At 38.3% G+C, this 26,025-nt stretch overlaps 1 protein-coding gene across 1 annotated transcript; it reads right to left on the bottom strand.

The window, feature by feature from the left end:
• Positions 1-3,058: 3,058 nt before the first annotated feature.
• Positions 3,059-3,974, bottom strand: LOC111883707 (17.9 kDa class II heat shock protein). The gene has a single exon (XM_023880032.3). It carries the CDS (start codon positions 3,763-3,765, stop codon positions 3,274-3,276), a length of 492 nt encoding a protein of 163 aa, XP_023735800.2. The 5' UTR covers positions 3,766-3,974; the 3' UTR covers positions 3,059-3,273.
• Positions 3,975-26,025: the final 22,051 nt, after the last annotated feature.

The raw sequence follows: 26,025 nt of genomic DNA, 5'->3' as shown, positions 1-26,025 counted from the left end.
AAGATTATGTCAGAAATATATGACCAATATGATCTTTTTGGCACTTTTCAGTATAGTCATGGTTAATGTTTTCTCATCTTCAAGATGATAAGTACAAATGGGTAGAAAAAACAAATTTATAAGCATAAAAATATGCTTAATTCAACAAATTTGTTATTAAAGTTAATGGAAATTTTTTTTTTCGAAATACTCAATTATTAAATATGTAGGATATTACCACTAAGGTATTTAGAGTTTTGCATCATCCTCAAACTTCAATACAAACATCGACTAATGCTCATCACTTTCAACTAAAATTCTCTGCAATTTAAACTTAAATATAGTAAATATAATCAATAACATTATAAAAAATGGTAAGTTTAAGAATAAATACATACAATTATTGAGTTAGATGGTTGGGAATAAAGCAATTGTAATTTAACATGTATCAAACCGATTATTACTTTCAAATTAATTGACTTGCTTAATTAATAAGTTTTAAATTTAAAATCATTATCTCAAATTGATTTATTTTACGTAGGATATACCGGGAGATAAGTTATAAATAATATTGACTTTATTTTTTACTCTTAAATATTTTGTTAATTTAATAGGATTAGATTAGATTTTGTAGGTTAATGACCAAATTATTGATATGCTTATTTAATAAGTTTTTTCAAATAAATAAATAAATAAATAAAAACTAAAGGGTTTGAATTTTGAAGCCAGAAACTATAAATAAGAGAGTTAAATTAGGAACAATATTAATTAGAGAAACTAATATATCGTATATAAATAGAATGATATGTTGTAATGATAATGTAATTATTGAATTTAAAGATTCTATAATTATTAAAGATTCTATAATTAAATATAATTGTATTTGAATTTTATTTGAAGAATATGATGTCATCAATCTAATCTAATGGTGGAAAACATAAGATTGAAATGCAATCAAGGGTCTTGATTGCTTCATTGGTGAATTAAGGGTTCTTTTTTAATAATATTTAGAGATTACCCTTTTAAATGTGTAGTCTTTGCACTTTTGTTAGCTTTTGTTTCTTTTTAATTTCATGCCTCCTAAGCTCTAAAAAATTCTAGAAACAACACTCATGAAACACATACTAAAATATAAAGCATAAAATAGCCCAAATCTACCTAATTTAGATGGTCTTTAGCTAAGTTTTTTAAAACAACTTATTAGGTTCAAAGTGTTTGCTTAAGTTTATTTAAGCTCATTTTTTTTTAACTTATTAGACTGAAAGGAGTGGGAGGGAAGCTTCCCTCACTTTTGGTGGACCATACCTCTCTTTCCCACACTCTCCTTTTCCTCACCTAAAAGCCAAGAAATGGGTGGGAAGCTCTTCTCTCATTTTTTTTAATTAAATAAAATTAATTTTTTTGTTATGAATTATAATTTTTAAATTAACACTAAACATAAAATTTAATTAAAAATAAAAAGCATTTCATTAATTAAAATAAAACTTACATTAAACCTAAAATATAAAAAAGTAGAAAATTAAAAAAAACACACATAAACTAAAAATCAAACAAACCAACAACAACCTACGGAAAAAGTTTTTTCAGAATTTTTTCTCTCTTTTTCATTACGAGCTCGAGAGTCGGTCCCGAGAGATGATCAACGTTTTCCATCAAAAACTTCATGTCTTCCTTTTTTCTTCTTTATCTTTGTCGAAAGCCAAACGTTCGGAGAAATTTAAATTATATCGATCAAACGACAATGTTATCTTCCGCATTTCGTCAATGTCCACGCTGAAATCAGATGCACTCAAATAAGTCCTTTTTCCCTTTCTCTTCGCTTTGTCTATACTCATTGGGCGTTCAATTTCTTCTAGCTCGAGTTCGTCGTCCTGATTTAAATCTAAGACTGACCCGAGCATCGGAGAAGGTTGTGTAAACACTAGAGCCCGTTTTCGTTTTCTTTGATTGTTGGACTCCAAAAATAAAATCTCGCTTGTATTTTTTCCACCTAAGACTTCGGACTAATAATTTCCAACAATCGTGCCACTTGAATGGTTTTCGACTTCCTCAAGGTAAAACTGCAACGCTTCTTGAAATATTTCTTCGTCGCCTTGGCCGCTTTTTCATTGGGTTTTTAGGTTGTTGTACAACCCGTTAATTTTTGAAACCCCCTTTGCTATTTCTCGAAACTTCGAATTAAGTTGATGTTTCGTACGGTAGTTATCACATTTTTCTAGCTCTTCTCGAAATCGTTCTAAAATGCGAAACCAAAAATGTTCTCCCGGTTGTGCGTTTCCCTGAATCGAATCTTCAGAAATATCAACTCAAGCTTTGACCAAAACTAGCTCTTCGTGTGGAACCCAAGCTGTCGGCTTTTGTCTTCCCGGTTGTGCGACACCCTCGCGCACTTGTTTTTTCCCTTTACGTCTTTGTGGTGGTGGTGTTGGTTGAGTTTCGGGAACCATATCTTCTTCTTCCGCGTCATCCGATTCATCAACAAGTTGGTGGTGGTGTTGGGTCTGGGTTTGAGTTTCAGTTTGAGTTTGGGGTTGAGGTTGATTTGGCGATTGTTGATCCGGAAACACAACAAAGTTTGAAAACATTTGCGACGGAACATTTGGAACTTGCATCGGGTATATTGACCAACATTTTGGTATTGAAATTGTAGTGGAGATTGAATGGGAGCATCGAGTTGGAGGCGGTAAATTCCTTGCAGGGATGAATCGATAGCAAAAATGTTGCGAGGCGTGATGTTTATACTCAAACCATGACTTTTTTTTTCCGTTGATCGGAACTTGAGGTTTGCTTGTCGGGATTCATTTTTTTTTGTTGATATAAAGCAGAGAGAACAGAGAATAATATTATGTTGTTAAATTTTATGTATATACTTATAGTAGGGGTAAAATGATAAATAAAATTAAAAAAAAAATAGTCATTACAGCAAAAAGAAAAATACATTTTTTACCGTTGATTAACGGTAGTTTTTCAAAAAATAAAATGAACCCATTCCCGTGCCGAAGGTGCGGTGTTCCGCCGGACGGAAAGCTCCCCGCTTTCTTTCCCCGCACCCGCTCCGTCCGGCCTGCCTTACGAGGTATAAATTAAAAAGAGAATTTGAATAAAAATAACCCATGAGGCTTATGATACCGGAAATAAGTCAAAAACCACCACAGGTTTATTACAGAAACAACACTACAAATACAGAGCAAAACAATAAACCATTACAGTCTACAGTTATCAATTAAGCAACTAGTTCTTATAACCCAAAATCTTTAAAGAAATATCACCACTTACAAACTCCGTTTCTGTTCTTCAAGCAACCTGGACCTGAATCGTCTTCGGCTTCTTGGGCTCCGGCGGCGGCAGTTTCTCCACCGTCACTGTAAGCACTCCATCTTGACAAATCGCAGATATCTTCTCCAAATTGGCATTTTCCGGCAACGCAAACTTCCTCATAAACTTCCCGATCCTCCTCTCCATCCTCACGTATTTCACTCCTTCCTTCTCTTCCTGATCGTGTTCCCTTTTTCTCTCTCCACTTATCACCAACACGTTGTCTTCCTCCACCTGGACCTTGATATCTCCGGACTTCAGACCAGGCATGTCAACGATGAAGACGTAAGAGTTGGGATACTCCTTCACATCAGCCGGAGTTGCAGCCATTGCTCTGGCGTCACGGACATAAGCGCGAGTAGGTCCGATATTGCTCGATTTATTGTTGGTGGTGGTGTCGTCGGTGGCTGCAAGGATATGGTGGAGGTTGTGCAAAAGCGGCGAATCAAAACCCATTAGACTGATGTCCATTTGAATCTCTGTTGATGACCTTTTTTTCTAGAATTAGAGCGCAATTGAAGAATAAATTAGTAGTCGAGATGTTCTATGGTTGCAGATTGCCGAATCAAACATCTTGAAGGTGGATTTATATGGTAGAGGGCAGAGGAAGAAGAAGGAAAAGTAGTTTCTAGAAAGAACGGGAAAGAGGAAAGGGAAACGAGGAGCTTCTAGCAGCTTCTTTTGATACGGGAGGAGTTCTTAAATTCTGCTGGATATTGTCACGTTGGAACGTGATTTGTCATAAAAAAAATTGTGTCTTTGTCATAAAAAAAAATCTTACTAGATAAAATTTATTTATAATTTTTATATTATCTAAATTGATACTTTAATCAAATGAAAACTTCAATAGTGGTTTTTAAATGGTTCACAAAAATTTGAACATAAGTCTAAAGCAAAGCATGATGTTGGAGTGGATAACGGTCAAATTTGATTTTTGTGGATTTAGTCGAAAATGACACGAAATGACCAATATTTTTTTTAGAACTACAAAACAAAATGACTTATATAAATCTAGGCCCGTTAATAAAAAATATGCATCATATATGTGGTTTTATTGAGTTTTGTGCATTTTTTATAAAACAAAACCGGTTTGAATTTTTTTCCCTTTACGTACTTTTCTTCTAAATTTATCTAGTCGTTACTTCCTCATGTCACTACTTCTCTCATCCTCACCACGACCACAAGAGCTTCATCTCGTCTTCCCAATCACCCTTCATTCCTTGCAAATATTGTTAAGACTGTTAGGTATGGTACGGAACGGTGTGGAGGAGTTTGAGCTAGGCTCCCTCCATACCGTTGATCTACTTAGAGCAACGCCTCATCATAATGCGTTGTGGCATACTGAGGACAACTCGACACATGACAACGTGTATGGAGATTAATTCAAACAATCAAATGGACCGTTTAATGGTCAATTATTTTTTACCTTTATAAATATAATAACTACTTAATATTTTTACTCACCGCTTACTATTTTTCCTATCTATTTATATAAATTTCCAACATATTTTTATATTATGGATCTATTTGGCTTGTCTTCCAAGGAGGATGATATGTTTATCACTATGATATACAATTATTATAATAATGAAGTAGAAGGAAAAAAAAGAAGCCATTGTACGAACAAGAAACGTGAGGTTATACAGACAAACATCTATATCACAATTACTTTGCAGATAATTGTGTATACAACTCAAAGAATTTCAAACAAATGATTTGTTTGAGTAGTGATGTGTTTGTATGGATAATGTTATATTTTTTGCATTCTTCGTTTCATCAAAAGAAATATCTCTAGATCATTCCATTCATAATCGTCGACTTTCATCTTTAAATTTTGCCGACTTTTATTTTTTTGTTTTCCAAATTTCATTTCTTTAAAAGAAATTATGCTTCCTACGTAATCTCAACCTCTTGTTCTTGAAGTTGGATGTATCAGTCAAATTTATCTTTAGAATGATCGATACTATTTGCCTCTGAATTTTTTGAACACGAACTGGAAGCCATTTTCTTCTCTTTACTCATTCCTATCAATCGACTTAGTGGTGATTCTTCTGCTTCAAGGTGCACTGGCTCATCGTTGATGTTGATAAATGTTCGCCCATTTGATTGTTGTGAGTGACTACGTAATTGAGATTTCCTCGCACGTTTTGAACCAAAAGAAATCAATTTGTACACAAGAAGCTATTTTTGATAGTTCTTCAACTCATACCAAACATTTACATAGGGAAAAAGTTTATGAGTACGTTAAGATTCTTAGTATTGTTTGAGCGTCACGACGAAGACGTCAAAATCGTTAGCCTTATACTTATGTATGTTCTTCAGGTTGTTTTGAATTCCATTGAATTCATTTTTTTTTAACCTTATATCAGACCATTTTATGAAATTTAGTCGGCTGTCCAATAAACCACTTGCTCCATTAGGTCATGAAAGATGTTTCGAACGGTTTCCTAAATTATATATGTCGTTTGTGCATTTCATTTGATCGAGTATTGGCTAGTCGAAATCTAGACATTGGCGAAATTGGTTTCTTCTTTTTCCGTCCAAGTTTATCTATTCTTTTTTTTTCCTTTTCTCTTTGACGGTTTTTGTTGATCGGATTGTGTTTCTAGTACACATTAGAAGAATCTGGTTTAATTGTGGTTGCGAACATTATGGTTGTATGAAAGGATGTTGGTATACAAAAGCAGATTGATAAAGTTGTTGGAATAAAAATATTGTGTAAAAGATTGTTTGATAAGTGGTTGTGGGATAAGGGAGCTTTGAAGCAAGTTCATGAAACCATCTTGTGGTGAATCTAAACTCGTATATTGACGTGGTGCAGTGTCCAATGAAATGATACGTTAACATTTCGATTTGGGTTTGTTAGTGGAGTGTGACATTTTGTTCTAAGTGTGTATAATAGAAGAAGAAAATAATGGTATGAAAATTTGTGTAATATAGAAATGGTAAATTTATATGTTAAGTTTGTAAAAGAAATTGAATTTAATCTTTTTTTTCTTAATATTCAAGTTATTCAAACGGCTAGCAAAATACAGCAAAAAGTGGTGTTGACACTCCACTCTATTAAAAAATTAAGTGTAACACTCATGTATTACATGAGTTCATTTAAAAAAAAATTCAATACAAAATTTTCAAAAATATTGAATTATTAAAATTAAAGTGTTTTTTTTTTAATTCAAACAAATACTTTAGATAAATAAACAAATGAAACTAAAGTTTTACTTTAGTAATGTTGAAAATAGAAGGAAAATCAATTCTTGAGATTGATATGCATTTATTATTACATCTATTGCAATTATTACATTTAATATTATATAAATTTAATAAAGTAGAAAAAACCATAAAATGTAATGTGGAAAAATTTAATTAAAATTAACACAAAATGACATGTGGTCAAATCAATGTTAGTGTGATATGTGGCAAAAACAAATTTCATTTATTATAGTAGACTTATTATTATGCCTATTTAAAGTCAAAACTAATTCACCATTAATATTTATAAAAGGTTTTGGTTATATTGTTTTCCAAAAAAATAATTTTATCTTTCTTATTTTTTTTTTGTCTTCCTTTTTTGTTTTTCTTTATAGATCGTTCTCTCTCTCTCTCTCTCTATATATATATATATATATATATATATATATATATATATATATATATATATATATAATAAGTTTTTGAATTTTTCTTTTGTTTAAATCATTATTTCTTTTCATACTTTATTATTGTTTTGTTATATTCAATTAAATTTTACTAATTTTATTATTTTCTAAATTTTCTTTAAAAACTTCTTATAAGATAAATGGTTATAAATACCAAAATTTTGAAAAAAAAAACATAAAAAAGTTAATGTCTTTAAAAATGTTTTTTTGAAAAAAAAACTGAAATAAAAAAAACTATTTTTTTTGGAAAAGATAAACAATTCAGTAGAAAACTTCATCATATCATTAAATAAAAAAAAAACATAACATTAAAAAAACATATTAAAACATGTTTTTCATTTAATGTGTTTTAAGAAAAATTGGTTGTATTTTTAGAAGCCCAAAATTTTAATGTTTACAAACATATATAATAATAAAAATATTATTAAAACAAATTTAAAACACATATTAGCAAAATTAAATAATAATAATTATAAAATAATAGATCTAAATATATCTTTTCAAAAAGAAAATATTAAAATTATTATTAAACAAATTATTCATATTGATGAATCATATAACCCTTTTCTATTCTTTTATCTAACATATAACCTAATAATAAATATATTTCTATTATATGATTTAAGTCTATTATTCTTTTTTTTAATGTATGTGTTTTATTATAATAGAAACAAAGATAAATTACATTTTTATTGCATGTACAGTATTTTAGGAAAATATAAAATGAAAAAGAAATACAAATAAAAATAAAATAAAATGAAAAAAGACGTACAGTAATAATAACAAAAAGATGAGTTTAAGGGGCTGTTTGGTAGTTACTGTCTGAGTAAGATCTGACTGAGTAAGATCTGACCGAGTGAGAAGTTCTGACTGCATCTGTTTCTGATTGAATCATATTGTTTGATTATATTTCTGACTGACTGTATTGAATGAGAAAAAATGACAACTTTACCCTTTTATTTTATTTATGTCAGCTAAAATATATCTTTTTGCATGCAAATTTAACTTCGACAAATATCATTAAATAAATAAAAGGTCCAAATGTAATGCATGAATTACCTCCGTATCATTTAAAATTAACACTTTTAAGGAACAATAAATTTTATTTATTTTAAAAACAATAATATAGCTAAATGTAATAGGCATGTGAAGAACCCAATCACATGTCGGTGATATTTTCAACCTCCTTTTAATAAATTAATACCTACCCTTTATTCTCTTTTCACTTTCCCTTTCATTCAATTCTAGAGAGAGAATGGAATATCACCCAATCTCCATAAAAAAGTTGCAGCTCTTTTCCATGGAACCTCCATGCCTCCCTGAACCATCGATCATGATAACAACACCACTACAAATCTCAACTTTTGTTCCTTATCGGTGGGAAGAACAGGTAGGTGTCTACAAATCTCAACTTCAATCGATCTCAATTTTCAATCCTCCTGAACTCGATCAACACGTAATAGGGTGCTCCCCTCTCATTCTCTCTCATGAAGATGCGATTTTTTGGTTGGGGTTAAAAGGATGAACATGGGTCCTGGTGTTTGTGGTGGGTTTCCTGGTTCTTGTATGCGTGAACATGGCATATATATGTTCAGTTTTGTGTTAGCTGGTGTGACAACACGAAATTTATTCTGTCATTTTTAACCCCTCCTTCCGTTAATAAGCCTCGCTTTATTAAACTGTCTGTTAACCTTTTGGATTGGTTAATTAATTTGGGACTTTTATAATGACTTAGTAAGGGTTGAAACAAATTAGAAACACCCTCAATAATCCCTTGAAAAGTTTTAGTTTCAACCAAGTCAAAATGCGACCATTTAATCGGGTGCGACCAAAAGCCCCGTTTAACGTCAGTATCGGGTAGATTTCCACCGAGCCACCAACTCAAACCCCTATATAAGGGTGAGTGGAGTCCATTTGAGACTTTTCATTCTCTCTCTACACACTCTCTCTATAAGTTGCTTTCGATCCAAAAATGCCTCTTTCAAGCCCCAAACTAGTAAGTGATCTACCCTAACTTGTTATTTAACCCTTTTAGCATGCAAATTCGTGTTTAAGACATCCAAAAGAGGCAAATTCATGTGTTTACGGCCCAAGAACACTCTTGGATTGTAAACACCCATAAGTGGGGTTTTGAAGCACTAAAACCCTTCCAAATCACCCCTAGGGCTTAGATATGACTTGTGGACTTACGCCTTCGAGCTTAGAACACCAAAACCTTATGATATGGAGAGTAAACATGAGTTTACGGCCCAAGAACACTCTTGGACCGTAAACCCCTCTTCATGGGCCGTGAACACCTTATAAGCTGTTAGAATTTCCCTCAAACACCTCCTAAGGCTTGGGAAAATGTCTAGAATTAACCACAATCGAAGTAGGCGCTTTAAACATTAAAGAAACTAAGGACTTAGGAGTTTACAACCATAAACCCCCCTAGGATTGGTCCATGGGCAGTAAACTCCCAAAAAGTAGCCAAATGATGCCCTAACTTCTTCATTTGACTTGGAAAAATGCATGAAACTTTATTCCCTACCATTTAAGACCTCAAAACACAAAAGGAAGGGGATAGTAGGAGTTTACGGCTGTGACAACCCGATATTTCGAGACAATGTAATGTAAAACCAATCAAATCTAGGTCAAAATATAACTTTCCTAAAATCTTATTTGGGTTAAATAAAGTAGTAGGAAGCGTATCAAGGTTTTCGTACATATAAAGAACCCTAAAATCCGAGTTATAACGAAGAAGTTATGACCAACCGAAGATTCTCGGCAAAACCGGCAACAACGATTAAACGAAAAACGTGAAGTTTCAATACAATAGTTTTTAGCCTTAAGTATCTAAATGAAAGTTATAGATAACCTCAAACCGTGAGCGTACATAAAAAGAACGTCCAAAACGGACGTCGGATAAAGAAGTTATGAATTTTTGAAGAAATTCCTTAATCACGTCATTTTAATAAATAAATAATAAAAATAATTTCATAATTTGCCAACGGAATCTAAACGAAAGTTGTAGATCTTAGTCTCACCTACGCGTGGATATAAAGAACGTCGAAAACGGAGTTCGTATGAAGGAGATATGAATTTTAGAAGTTTATTTAAAATAAATATAAATTTAAATATAAATTCTTGGTAATATCCGAAGGGGAGTCAGCAGATAGGACTGGAGTACGCCCTACATACCCTCGTACGCCCTGCGTACTCGAATCAAGGGCCTCGGATCGTCCACGTCGCCCCTATGAGAAGCTACCGACCCGCCCCATCCGACCCGCCCCGTCCGACCCGTCCCATCCGATCCGTCCCATCCGAAGCCGAGGCAGTCGAGGACTCGCTCATGCATGACGTACGCGTACACGCTGCGTACAAGCGTACGCCCCGCGTACCGAGGCTTCTCAGACCCCCTATAAATAGAATGCGAGGGTTTCCGGAAAAATTGCTCATTTCTCTCTTTTCTCTCACGATCTTGCCTCGATTTCCGTGCCCGTTCAAACCTGAAGCTCTGGTATTTTTGCTCAAGTCCCGAGGGTCGATTTTACTCCCGAGATTCCCGAGAATCCCGAGAAAAATCCGTTTCCCAAGACGAAACTCTACCCGGTTTTCCATCTCGCTATCTTCAAACTTTCAAGTGAGTTCATACCCCTTTAATCAACCTTTGAAATTATGTTAAATGTTTTAAATACTTATGGGGGGGGGGGGGGGAATACAAGTTAAATACTTATAGTTATTGCTTCAATCACATGTGATTGCATTAATCACATGTGATTAATAACTAGGGAAACCAGTGATTTTATCACTGTTCAAACTGTCTATCAAACTGTTTTACTTCAAAATGTTTTACAAACCCTTTTACTTTTCAAACTTATTTACAACTGTGATTCAAACAAATGTTCCTTATACTTAAACTGTTTTTATCAAACCTATGCCTTCAAATTGTTTTATAGATTGACATCAAGTCGATCTTTTCTTAAAATAATACTTATGTTTCAAATGTCTTATAAAAACTTATTTATGCTTTTATATTATAAATTGCATGCCCATATATGTATAGATGTATAAATAATGTTTAAAGGTCTTAGGAAGGCCATCCGCCCTATTTCCTTTTTCTCGATTTGGATGTGGTCTGGTGGGATTTCGGGTGACCATCCGAAGGTCGTTTCAATATTAATTATATATCAAATATACATATATAGACATAAAAGTACTTCCATATTCATACGTACTAGGCACACCATTAGTAAGTTACCATCGGGGTAACACAGGATCATACTATTACAACTGCTAGATCAATGAGTCAGTTCATTCATGAGTCCATATACCACTATACTATGAGAACATATACAACTATACTAGGAAGAGAACATATACAACTATACTAGAACGAGAAACATTACCCTTACATTAATACGTTAACAATTGTGATCCACTGTATCGGAGCATGCCTTAAATGTCATGGCCCGAGTTATAGCCAGAATTCTCTTGGAGGGAGAGCGTGAGTTTGCGTATAGATCTATACTGGATTGACTATCCTACACCTTGCTGCTAGCTACAGCCGGACCTGCAGGTCTGCGGGTGCCAAACGTCATTCCGTTATTACGACCATTCGTATGTCGTTGTTACCAGTCGATAGCATGGCGCAATTATCACATTTTACCTTAATATAAATCCAGTTTAAGGTAGTTAGTACAACAGTAGTTACTATAAAACTAAGCTACAGTACTACAATGATTTACCCATTACATATTTTTAGTGATAACCTCGCTTGAACTTTAATGTACAAACTATATTTTGTTAAAAGATAGTTGCACTTGGGAAATTACACACTTTTACAACAAACGAACATACAAAATAGTTAAGCCTTGGTAGAAGGCTACTTTATTAGAAAAAATAGGTTTTTCTGAGAGATTCAAACTTTTACAAACACTTACATACATTTCACAAACTTATACTTGTGACACGTTCAAATGTTTTTGATAACAAACATCGACACTAAAATACTTATGAACTCACCAGCTTAATGCTGATAAACTCTTTCAAAATAACTTGTATTCTCAGGTCATCAGTAGACAGGTACCGATGCCAGCTTTTGAGAAGATGGAGCACATTCAAGACTCATCTTATTATTATTTTGATTTACCTTATTTTTTTGGTGTCTAAAACTGTACAGAACACGCTTGTATTAAAATTATATAATTAATGCAATGGATGATGTTGTTTGCTTATTTACATTTACTGTGTTGTGATACTTTACATGACGTCCTCCACCCCAGAACGTTTCCGCCGTTCTTGATTTTGGGGTGTGACAGATTGGTATCAGAGCATTGTTTATAGTGAATCAAGTATATCAACCCATAAAAGATATACTAAACTATAAACCCATTAGGGATTAAAGCACTCTGACCAAGAGTCTATACTTTAAATATTAAAATATTTAATTAAGTATACTAGTCTGCATTCATACTAAAATCAGTGTCACAATGACAAGAACAAAAGTATTACGATTGTTAAATATCACAAGTGAGCTCGGGGATGTATGGTCAGTCCTGGGAATGGCATAGCCTGATCAACTATGCTGGTCCTAGGAGTGATTAGCATATGCCCTAGAATGGTTGTGATATGTTAACAAGTCTAAAAACTTACCAACAATACCACAAGAAGATCAATAGAACTTAAACTTAAAATACTATAGGTGTATTTTGTACTACTAGTTTCACGTATACTATATTCTTATACCTCTCTTCTCGCATAGATCTAAATGGCTGGATTCCATCACGACGACCCGTACTTTCCAAATGAAGGCAATGTCGGGTGGATCGATGCAGAGCCCGAAGATGAGCATCCAATCCCTTTGGATGATCACCTCGCAGAAGGCTTTTCTGATGGATCCGACTCCGAGCCTGAAGTCAACAACCTACCGCTCGTAGGTCAAGCCCCGAACAACAACCCTCGACCAGCTTTTCCAGGTCCTACTCCCTTGTGGGCAAACAACTTGAATCGCTGGAGTGATGAACAGGGTCAACCCTTACCATACTTTGGGTACTGAAGCTTTTACAACGTCAGCGATGGTGGCTCTGCTGACCGAGCTCTGCCTGTCATTATCCGCAGAATAGCTCGTAATGGCGAGCAAGGTCGAGCAGCCATCGAACGGGTCATGGAGATTGATGCCAACTCAGGTGTCAACACATTCCGCATCCGCCGTCTTGAAGAAGACATGGAACGGACCCGGAGAACCAATGAAACCCTACAGCAGCAGCTGGCTGCCTCACGATCTGAAATCTTGGAACTTCGAGCTCGTCAGAGGGCTCAGGATCGACACCTTCAAGAGGTGTTTCATCAAGTGTCCGACCTCAGGGCTCGCCCGGGGAATTCCCATCGCCGTTAGATGATGTCTAGTACATCTCTGTCTTTTGATTAAAGAATAGCCTTTAACATCTGTGCTCTAAGTAGCACTTGTCTGTAAAATATTCCTAACTTTCAGTACTCTAATTAGGAATCTAAGAACTGTCAAACTTTTATATATGGTATGATGTAAGACCTACTGTTAGGTCGATTTTCCCTGAACTTATTACATCAGTAATACCAGTATTATTGAAATCTATCTAAATCGTGGGAAAAATCTATACACTTGTGCTTTCCTACTAATATTTCTTATTGTGATTTCAAACACTCATTCAACTGTTGGGCTATGGTTAGTTAGTCCATGTGTCACTCTCACGTTGCTTACAAATTGATTCTTAACATTTTTCTTATCTTTATAAACTTATAGCTGAAAGATGCCTCCTCGCAAATCTCCCAGGAATAATCCTGCACCACCACCTCCTCCGCCTCCGGTCATCGATACTGTAGCCCTGAATGCTGTCGTAGCTGCAGCAGTGGCAACTGCCATGGCTCAGTATCACTCTTCTGATGCCAACAGAGGTGGAACCCCTATGGAATCAACCCCGGTTGAAACCCCTGTGCGCTCGAGAGAGTGCTCATACAAGGATTTCACAAATTGCAAACTGAAGCCTTTTTACGGCACCGGCGGAGTCATTGCCCTCTCGCAATGGCTTGAGAAGACTGAATCAGTCTTCGAAATCTGTTCATGCCCTGTGGCGAGTAAAGTCAAGTACGCCGCATGCACCTTTGAAGGAAAGGCCCTGACATGGTGGAACGGCCATGTCAAGGCACTAACTCTCATCGTAGCCAACGACATAGGCTGGGAAACAATGAAAGACCTCATGACTAAGGAATACTGCTCGAGGGGCGAGATCCAGAAACTGGAGCAGGAACTTTGGAACCTGACGATAAAGGGCACCAACGTGGTCGCCTATACTACCCGATTCAGCGAGCTAGTGGCCCTCTGCCCCAATATGGTTCCCACCGAGGGGAAGAAGATCGAGAGGTACATATGGGGGCTAGTGCCTCCGTATCAGGGGAATGTTCTAGCATCAAACCCCGCTACCTTCGACAGTGCCAAACGATTGGCACAACGACTCATTGACCATGGAGTCAAAACCCCTGCAACCACAACCACCCTAGCCATCCCGGAACCCTCCAAACCCGCTGTTACTAAGCGGAAACTCTGGGATGAAAAGAAGAAGCAACAGGCTTCCAAAAAGCAGCAAATTGTGGCAATTCATGCCGCAATAACCCCTGCTGCTGCTACTACTGCTCCGGAGGGTCGGTATGCTGGAAGTTCGCCCAAGTGCAACAAATGCAACTACCACCACAACGGCCCCTGCCGTGAAATGCAGTGCTCTAACTGCAACAGGAAAGGACACACCTTCCGTTTCTGTAAGTTCCCGACACAACCTATCAACCAAGTCCCTGGCTCTGGCGCGAGCCCGACCTGCTATGGATGTGGCGAAGCAGGCCACTATAAGAGGGACTGCCCCAAAGCAAAGAATGCTAGTGGAGCAGGAAGGGTACTAGCTATAGGCCACGGGGAAGCAGTTGCTGACCCGACAGTGGTGACTGGTACATTCCTTCTCGATAACGCCTATGCATGCATTCTGTTTGATAGTGGAGCGGAGCGAAGCTTCGTAAACCATAAATTTGCTCGCATGCTCAATCAACCACCGCACGCACTCAAAGAACTATTCACAATAGAAATGGCTAATGGAAAAACTGAAAGTACGAGTAGCATATACTTAGGTTGTACCCTAACTCTAGATAACCATTCATTCCCAATCGACCTCATGCCAGTCTCAATAAAAAGTTTCGACGTTATCATTGGCATGGATTGGTTAAGCCTTCATCGCGCCGACATCATGTGCTATGAGAAAGCAGTCCGTCTAAACCTTCCGTCTAACGAAAATCTTATAGTCTACGGCGACAAACCCGGTGCAAGTCTTCGCATCATATCAAGTATTCAAGCACATAAATATCTGCGTAAGGAATACCATGCATTCCTTGCTCACGTCGTCGACACGAGCCTCGAAACGAAAGAACTAAAGAACATCCCTGTAGTGAGCGACTTCCCCGACGTTTTCCCAGAAGAACTACCCGGGTTACCTCCGCAATGACAGGTCGAGTTCAGAATCGACTTAGTCCCAGGAGCTACCCCAGTAGCCAAGTCGCCCTACCGCTTAGCACCAGCTGAGATGCAGGAACTCTCTGGTCAACTTAACGAACTGCTCAGCAAGGGCTTTATAAGACTGAGTTTCTCACCTTGGGGAGCACCGGTCTTGTTCGTTAAGAAGAAAGACGGATCATTCCGTATGTGTATTGACTACAGAGAACTCAACAAACTGACGGTCAAGAATCGTTACCCTCTGCCTCGCATAGATGATCTATTCGACCAACTGCAAGGGGCGAACTATTTTTCTAAGATTGATCTGAGATCCGGATATCACCAGTTACGAGTGCTAGAGGAGGATGTGCCGAAGACAGCCTTCCGAACTCGTTACAGACATTACGAGTTTGTGGTGATGCCATTCGGATTGACCAATGCGCCCGCAGTCTTCATGGATCTGATGAATAGAGTATGCCGACCTTACTTGGATCAGTTCGTCATCGTTTTCATTGATGACATCCTGATCTACTCCCGAAGTAAGAAAGAGCATGGCGATCACCTGCGACAAGTTCTAGAGACATTACGAAAATAGAAGCTTTATGCGAAGTTCTCGAAATGTGAATTTTGGATCCGGATAGTCGAATTCTTAGGACACGTGGTAAGCGAAGAGGGAATCCACGTGGACCCATCCAAAATTAAAGCCATTGAGAACTGGTCAGCACCTAAGATGCCTATAGAAATTCGTAAATTTCTAGGTCTCGCTGGCTACTACCGCAGATTCATTCAGAACTTCTCTCGAATAGCGAAACCTCTTACAACCCTAACCCAGAAAGGCGTGGCCTTTGACTGGGAAGAGAAACAAGAGAGAGCGTTCCAAACGCTCAAGAGAGCCTTGTGCACTGCGCCAATACTATCCCTTCCCGAAGGAATAGAAGACTTCGTAGTCTATTGCGATGCATCAAATCAAGGGCTCGGTTGTGTTCTGATGCAGCGAGGTAAGGTCATCGCCTACGCCTCGAGGCAGTTGAAGACACACGAGGTTAACTACACGACCCACGATCTTGAACTAGGAGCAGTAGTGTTTGCTCTGAAGATCTGGAGACATTACTTGTATGGAACGAAGAGCACTATCTTTACCGACCACAAGAGTTTACAACACATTTTCGATCAAAAGGAGCTCAAAATGAGACAACGACGGTGGGTCGAGCTACTCAGTGATTACAAATGCGATATTCGTTATCATCCGGGTAAAGCCAACGTAGTAGCAGACGCCCTAAGTCGGAAGGAATATTCTGGTCGCAAAGTCAAGTCATTGTCAATAACCATCCATTCACACTTGTCTAAGCAAATTCAGGAGGCTCAACTTGAAGCCATGAAACCTGAAAATGTGACGAATGAATCCCTTAGAGGAATGGACAAGAATTTAGAAGCCAAGGGTGACGGAGCCTTATATTTCATGAACCAGATCTGGACACCGAAACACGGTGGTTTTCGAGACTTGGTCATGACCGAGGCGCACAACACTCGGTATTCCGTCCACCCAGGTTCAGATAAGATGTATCTGGATCTTAAAAAGCTATACTGGTGGCCTAATATGAAAGCATAGATTGCTACCTTCGTAAGTAAATGCCTTACTTGCGCAAAGGTTAAGGTCGAGTACCAGAAGCCCTCTGGTTTATTGCAACAACCAGAGATCCCGGAATGGAAGTGGGAGCGGATCACTATGGATTTCATAACCAAGTTTCCCAAGACAACGGGTGGACTTGACACCATATGGGTCATCATTGATAGATTGACCAAGTCTGCACACTTCCTGCCTATCAAAGAAACCGACAAGATGGAGAAACTTACGAGAACATACATTAGGGAAATCGTACGGCTACATGGTGTACCTATGTCCATTATCTCCGATAGAGATAGTAGGTTCACCTCAAGATTTTGGCAATCACTACAACATTCCCTAGGAACAAGGCTGGACATGAGCACAGCCTACCATCCTCAGACCGACGGACAGAGTGAGAGGACCATCCAAACACTGGAAGATATGTTGCGAGCCTGCGTGATTGACTTTGGGAAGGCATGGGATACTCATTTACCCCTTGTCGAGTTTTCCTATAATAACATTTATCACACGAGCATCAAGGCTGCTCCATTTGAAGCTCTCTACGACCGAAAGTGCAGATCCCCTCTGTGCTGGGCTGAGGTGGGTGATACCCAATTAGCCAGGGGGCAAGCTTCCGACAGTACTCTCACCGGTCCGGAGATCATTCGGGAAACGACAGAGAAAATCGTTCAGATCCGTGAACGATTGAAAGCCTCTAGAGACTGACAGAAAAACTACGCTGATAAACGAAGAAAACCTTTGGAATTTCAGGTGGGAGACCGAGTCCTTCTCAAAGTCTCACCCTGGAAGGGTTTGATACGCTTCGGCAAGCGTGGGAAGCTTAATCCGAGGTACATAGGGCCTTTCGAGATTCTTGCAAGAGTCGGCCCCGTAGCTTACAAACTCGACCTACCAGACGCACTTCGTAACGTACATTCTACATTCCATGTATCTAACTTGAAAAAGTGTCTATCTGACGAGACTCTTGTAATCCCACTCGACGAGATCGAGATCAACGAGAGCCTCAACTTCGTGGAAGAACGTGTAGAGATCATGGACCGTGAGGTCAAGCAGACAAAGCAAAGCCGTATCCCTATCGTGAAGGTTCGCTGGAACGCCAAGCGAGGACCGGAATTCACTTGGGAACGTGAGGATCAGATGAAACTGAAATACCCTCACCTTTTTGCTTAGTTATTTGTAATTTCTTACTTGCTTAAATTCTAATTTCGGGACGAAATTCCTTCTAACGGGGGGATGATGTGACAACCCGATATTTCGAGACAATGTAATGTAAAACCAATCAAATCTAGGTCAAAATATAACTTTCCTAAAATCTTATTTGGGTTAAATAAAGTAGTAGGAATCGTATCAAGGTTTTCGTACATATAAAGAACCCTAAAATCCGAGTTATAACGAAGAAGTTATGACCAACCGAAGATTCTCGGCAAAATCGGCAACAGCGATTAAACGAAAAATGCGAAGTTTCAATACAATAGTTTTTAGCCTTAAGTATCTAAATGAAAGTTATAGATAACCTCAAACCGTGAGCGTACATAAAAAGAACGTCCAAAACGGACGTCGGATAAAGAAGTTATGAATTTTTGAAGAAATTCCTTAATCACGCCATTTTAATAAAAAAATAATAAAAATAATTTCATAATTTGCCAACGGAATCTAAACGAAAGTTGTAGATCTTAGTCTCACCTACGCGTGGATATAAAGAACGTCGAAAACGGAGTTCGTATGAAGGAGATATGAATTTTAGAAGTTTATTTAAAATAAATATAAATTTAAATATAAATTCTTGGTAATATCCGAAGGGGAGTCAGCAGATAGGACCGGAGTACGCCCTGTGTACCCTCGTACGCCCCGCGTACTCGAATCAAGGGCCTCGGATCGTCCACGTCGCCCCTATGCGAAGCTACCGACCCGCCCCGTCCGACCCGTCCCATCCGAAGCCGAGGCAGTCGAGGACTCGCTCATGCATGACGTACGTGTACACGCTGCGTACAAGCGTACGCCCCGCGTACCGAGGCTTCTCAGACCCCCTATAAATAGAATGCGAGGGTTTCCGGAAAAATTGCTCATTTCTCTCTTTTCTCTCACGATCTTGCCTCGATTTCCGTGCCCGTTCAAACCCGAAGCTCTGGTCTTTTTGCTCAAGTCCCGACGGTCGATTTTACTCCCGAGATTCCCGAGAATCCCGAGAAAAATCTGTTTCCCAAGACGAAACTCTACCCGGTTTTCCATCTCGCTATCTTCAAACTTTCAAGTGAGTTCATACCCCTTTAATCAACCTTTGAAATTATGTTAAATGTTTTAAATACTTATGGGGGGGGGGGGGGGAATACAAGTTAAATACTTATAGTTATTGCTTCAATCACATGTGATTGCATTAATCACATGTGATTAATAACTAGGGAAACCAGTGATTTTATCACTGTTCAAACTGTCTATCATTCATTTGATACACTCCTCGAGTCTATGATTTCCTTTGCCTTGGTCAGCAGTATTTCTGCTGAGGCATATGTTATTTTCCACTAGTATTTTACTAGTGATAGTCTCCTACTTTCTTTAAAGTCAAAAACCGTATTTTGGTAATGATAGTATTTTAGGGAAAATTTCTCTTTAAAACATAACACTGTCGAGTCTTGGTAGAAGACTGCTTTTAATTAGAAAATATAGGATTTTCTGGAAAGGACGCTAGTACACCGTAGATTCTAAACTACTACTTTTTATAAAGTTATTTTGAATAAAATACTTACTTACACAAATGACACTAAATACTTATGAACTCACCAACATTTATAAAAATGCTGATACTTGCTTTCAAAATAACTTGTATTCTCAGGTCAGCAATAGACAGGTACACCCGGGAGCTTTTGTGAAGCCAGCCTAGAATCGAGCTGCATCTATACTAGTTTCTGTGTTATTTTGATGTCTCTATAAAATGTAACTTATGTAAAACTAGTACTATTAATGCAATGGTTGTTGTACTTTGATTACTATATTGCATATGTTGTGATACTTGATATGACGTTATCCACCCCAGAATGTTTCTGCCGTTCTGGTTTTAAGGTGTGACAGCTGGAATGTCAATGGATGTGTGATGCAAAGGGCAAAACTATGAAGAAAACAAAGAGGATTGAGTCAGCTACTTTCATTTCACTTACCGAGTCAGAGGGTGCTGACTGAGTCTCATGGTCTTATTCCACATATCAAACACGCTGACCCACATTGATCTGACTGAGTAAGACATTTTTGTCTGACCGGACTCGATCAGACTTAAATCAAACAGGGCCTAAGTCTTTAATATAGTAGAAGATAGCCAACAAAATTCAGTTAAAAGATGATTAATCTAGGTTAAAATATACTGGAGGGTGATAGGGTGGAGTGTATACATAAAAGAGAAAACTACAATAAAGCCCTTACGTATTAGTCTTATAATCGATTTAGTGTGTAACATCCTGAGTTCAGGAGTGCAAGTTCAGGGTTCAAAGTGAAAATGTGAATGGTCAACTCGGCGAGTCCATGGGTGGACTCGGCGAGTAGGGTCGCGATTCTGGTCACGTGTTAAGTGGCCAACTCGGCGAGTCGGCGGCTGGACTCGGCGAGTTGGTGTTGTGTGGAGAAAACCCTAATCCCAGGGATTGAGCCCTATATAAAGAACATAATACCCTCTCCCAGCCGCTTTGCTCTCCCTTGAAGTCCAGAAACCCTAATATTCGTGTGTGAGAGAATTAGAGAGCATTTGGATCTTGAAGGAGTGTTTGTTGAAGAAATCTTTGAATATTAAGAGGCTTGGAGCAAGGGGCTTTGCAACGTTTTGGCTTATTCTTCTGTTGGAGTCTTCTTTGGAGGTAAGGATTCATTGCTTGAGCTGTCATCCATCTAGATCTATCATTTGTGGGATTTTTGGGAATCTATCTAGTGCTATCTTGAGTTTGGAGGTTGGATCTGAGGTTGCTACCTCAGATCTAGAGTAGTGATGATCCAAAAGAGCATAAAGTCCCTGTTCAAGAGCTGTTGATGAAGCCTTTTAGTCCCAAACCTTAGCCAAGAGTGTATTATGCTTAGATCTCCTTAGATTCACGTAAAGTTTGCCACTTTACGTGATGGATGGCTCGTATAAGAGTAGATCTATGGATTTGAGAACCTGCATGGCTTGGAAAGCCTCTGTATGGGTTAAGAGCTATTGGTACTCGGCGAGTCACATGGGTGTACTCGGCGAGTTGCATGAAGATGGGCAGCAACTCGGCGAGTTGGTTGAAGATAGCCTTGGACTCAGCGAGTCTGTTCTTGGACTCGGCGAGTCTGGTCGTGAGGTCCTAACCTTTTCTGGTTAAGTTGTGAATCGGTGAGTCAAGGGATGACTCAGTGAGTTGAGTACGGGTAGACTCAGAGTTATGGAACTCGACGAGTCTTGGGGCGACTCGGCGAGTTGAGTCGTGTTATGGGAGTTTCAGAGTATGGGGATTCGACGAGTCAGCGGGTTGACTCGACGAGTAGAGTCAGTCAGGAGGGTTGACTTTGACTGAGGACTTTGACTTTGACCAAGAGTTGACCAGTTGACTTCCAGGGGTATTTTGGTAATTATGGGTATTTATTGAGTTCAGTCTTTTGGTATTGATCAGTGGTGGAGTTCGTGTCGGAGGTTGGAGCAGCGTGATCTTATCCTTTTCAGTCAGCAGTGCTGATGTGCACAAAAGTACCCACTAATTTTAATATTTATAACCTAACAAACTTAGACTAACTATGCACTTATAGGCAGTGTACCTAGTCAGATTACCGTATAGCTTAGGTAAGTCAGGTGTCGATCACAGGGAACGGTGGTGAATTAATTTAATATATTTGATTATAGGTTACAGGTCACCCGAAAAGAATAAAGAAATAGTTTAATAAATCTCAAACTAACAATCAATTAACTACTTTCGATAAACTAACATGAAATAATAAAGGCCAAAATATTAAGATATAATGCATAAATACATATATATATATATATATATATATATATATATATATATATATATATATATATATATATATATATATATATAAATACACATATCAAAATACCCCACACTTAGCCTTTGCTTGCCCCCAAGCAAATTTACTTTTATTTTACCAATATCGCATTAAACAATCCATTTAAAACTTAGCCATTATGTCAAGACCGCAACGCATGCATTTGTGTCTAAAATTTTCCTAAAGTACCCCCCCATACTTTAAATACTCACAATCTTCATAAACACTTGCCCACTTTTTCCAAACAATGCTCATTTTATGCAACCCTCCGAATCCATCCGCAGAAAACCTCCTTATCCTCAAGGTATTTTTAATTGAGCAACCTAAGCATACATAATCTAGAATTACAATTTTTCGATACCACTATGGATCTCTTTTCGAATTCTTCACTTCCTTGATAATTTGATCTTTGATTTCTTTGAATCACCACCTTTGTTGATTTGATTTATGGTATCTTCAACTTTATGAAATTTTTTGGAATTTTGATCTTTTGATCTTCACTTTATTTGCTCCAAAATTCTTCAAACTTTTTTCTCGTAATTCTCTCTCAATATTTTTTATTACATGTACCTCACTTTTTTCACTCAAAACCTACATGCTTAAGCAGAGGTGCTCAACCTCAACCTTTATTGGTTAATGATAATAATTTTCCTGGATACATTTCAGGTTTAGGCTGCTAAACATATTGCATCCCTCAAACCAAGCGGGGTTGTGTTTTTGTTCCATGATTTCACTAAAATAAGGGAGGCCACAAATGCACTATGACGTATATTGGCTCAACTAAACATTTGAGTTCTCATCGGATCATTTCATACAATATTAGCAAAATTTAAATTATCACTAGATTTTTATAAATTAAACTATTATTTCAAGTTTATAAATTTTTTAAAATTCCTAAATCTAGCAATTTCCTAACTATTATTTTATTTTTTTCTATTTTTAATTTACTTTTACCGACCCCCTACCCCACACTTATTTCATACAATGCCCTCATTGTATGCTAAAACGAATTAAGAACATAAAAAGGGAGAAAAAGGAACAGACTCCCCTGGGTAGTTGTGGCGAGATCGAATTGGGCTGCTACAAGTTGCTTCAAATATTGCTGAAAGACTGGAAACTGGAACTGCTGCTTCTGAATTTGCCGAAAAATAAAATCAAGACGGCCGACTTAAAAAATGTGGTGCAAAAGATTGCAAGCAAATGCAATGTGTAGTAACCATGACGTGGGAAAGTGTCGACCACATCGTCTTGTCAAGAATGACATCCTCTTCTCGTGATGAAAAATCCCCCACAACATAGGAAAGTGTTAACCATGTCATGGCAGCCGGGATGATACTTCTTCCTCGCGTTGAAATAGAACTTTATGGTGTGGGAACAGCTCATCCATATCATAAGAGTCAAAATATCGTAAAAAAATGCCAATCTTCTAAACAATCGCTCACGAAATCCATATACACCCCACACTTGTGACAAATTGTGGGTCTTGACTATAATCTTCGAACTCTCACACGGCTCTTTCTAGCAACAGTCGGACCTAGCTGCTGAACTTACTGCCAGCTTTCTAAGGGCGAAAATTCTGCAGAAATCTAAACAACCAAAGAGCATCAACATGGAAAACAAAAGTAAAACATCCTAAATTAAATTTTAATTACATACCAAACAAAAATACTAAACTGAACTAAAAATAACAAAAAACACAAAAATAAAAATAAAAAGGATCACTCATCATCTCCATCATCATGCTGCTGTGTCCCCGAAGTACCGGCCCCACCATGTCGTGGATGGAATGGTGGTGGGTATGGAACCGAATACTGAAACCCCTGGTGGGCAAAGAATGCGGTCAACGCATCCCCATACCACTGCTGTTGCTTGCCCACATGTGCAACATACTCACTAAGGTTCTGGACCCTCATGTCAAGACGGTCAATGCCCTGAGCTAGGTAGCGCATATCAATCTCCGACTCAGGTCCCTGCTACGCTCCCCTAGGAGCAGGTCTATGCCGCTGGACCCGTCTCGGCTGTGGCTCGGCGGCACCCTCCTCGCCCGCCACATCATCTGCTCGTACTCGCAAGACACCATCTCCGCCTCGCTCCAATACACGCATCGACTCCAACAGCTGAATGCTCATCAGCCTCATATCGTGGAACACCATCGATCTCGTGATCTCACGCGTCAGCAACTGATATGATCGGGCTAACCGCGTGATAAAATTCCCTCTGCAGATCGGGCTATCCTCCCGAAGTCCCCTGGCCCTCCGTCCCAAATATGCAGCTAAAGCAACTGGAAGGTTCAGGTGCCTCCCTGGAGTAACAAGTGCCCATAGGAAATACAAGTCTGTCGAAGGCAATCTCTCATTGTTCTTGTGATGCGTGAGAGTCATGGAAATCAACCGGTGCAACAATCTGTAGGTAGTAGACCGTATCATCCTACCCCATGCAGTAGATGGTGTATAACTCCTCCCGTAATCTCGGTCCAAAAAGTGTTCTCGTTATAGTCGTCTGGCCGCTTCGTAAGACAATTAGCAAGGAATGCCGGGAAATAGACACTCCTCGTCTCATCCGCTGTGTAAATACCCACTCGAGTCGCAAGCTCTATGACACTGCATTCCCGACTCACTCCCCCCAGTCTGAAGGCAAAAGCTGTCCTGTCATCGGGTGCCTTCCTAGGATCATAGGAAACTATAGCGTAGAACTCCAGCAAAAATTCCCGATAAACAGGCTCCTGGATCCTGAACAATCGTGCCCATCCCTGACACACGAACAAATCCACACCACTCGCGTCCGAGTGCGTGTATTGCAAAAATTCCTGGATCAGTGCAGCTAGTCCAGTCCGGGTCGCCAAGTCCCAATCAAATGAGGGTGCTATGTCGATCTCCTTGGTAAGCAGCAAACTCAAACTGTTGACATATCGTGCCCGGGTTGCATCGTTTAGCGTTTGCGGAAATTGTAAGAAACGATGATCGGTCACATCCTCGGGTGGGTTAGTCCGTTGAGTTCTTCGGGCCATAATCTTAGTGTCGAATTCTACAAGAAAAGAAGAAGAATCGGAGATCTTTTGGAGAACTCGTCGTCACAGTACACGGCGAAGGAAGGAATGGTTGAAAGAATAACAAAGAAGTCAAAGGGTCAAAAGATATACCTGGTCGCTGATTTACGCTGGGCGTAAAACAATGTTACGTTGGGCGTAACCCCAACTCCATGAGAAGGCCATCTGCGATCCGGGGTTAATTACGCTTGGCGTAACTAAATTACGTTGGGCATAACTTTAAATGAAAATTTTCCTTTTCTTTTAATTAAACTTTCTTTCCTTTTCTTTTAACTATTTAATTAAGGGACTTTACAACTTAATTATTTTTCTTTTTTTTTTAATTGTTTCAACAGCTGATGACTTCCCGAAGAGTGACATAAAAAAAACTGAGACATCATAATCACTTATCTTTGTCAAGATCAAACAACAACGGTTGATCAAAAACCTTTGCATGCAAGAATTGGTTTGCGAAAACACCCACTTTCGGGATCCGTTAGAATATTTTCTTTGTTTTCTTTGCACCTTTAACTAAAAGTGGAACAAGAAGTGACCTAACTAGTCAAGAACATCAAGAGCTCGGTCTTCCACTTAACCACCACACTACGCCTTGCTATACTACGCCTTATGGATTGAGTTGGTCAAATCAACAAAGTAGTAGGCTAAGCTGGTCAAGAATTCCCTAATCGCTTTCATCGTCGAAACCCATGCAAAAAGTAAAGTCAAGCAATGTGTACAATCCCAAATTCCTGCAAATAACAACAAGAACCTTCCCGACAAGTGAAATGATATCAACGAAAATCAAACTAAAAATAAAAACTAACTAAAAACAAATAACAAATAATCAAATAAACTAAATTAATGACAAGCTGTTCCCCGACAACGACGCCAAAAACTTGATGTGCACAAAAGTACCCACTAATTT

The sequence above is a fragment of the Lactuca sativa genome, chromosome 7 (assembly GCF_002870075.4).
Source record: "Lactuca sativa cultivar Salinas chromosome 7, Lsat_Salinas_v11, whole genome shotgun sequence".
Lineage (NCBI taxonomy): Eukaryota > Viridiplantae > Streptophyta > Magnoliopsida > Asterales > Asteraceae > Lactuca > Lactuca sativa.
The sequence above is the reverse complement of the archived record's forward strand: the minus strand, read 5'-3'. Positions and strand labels throughout refer to the sequence as shown.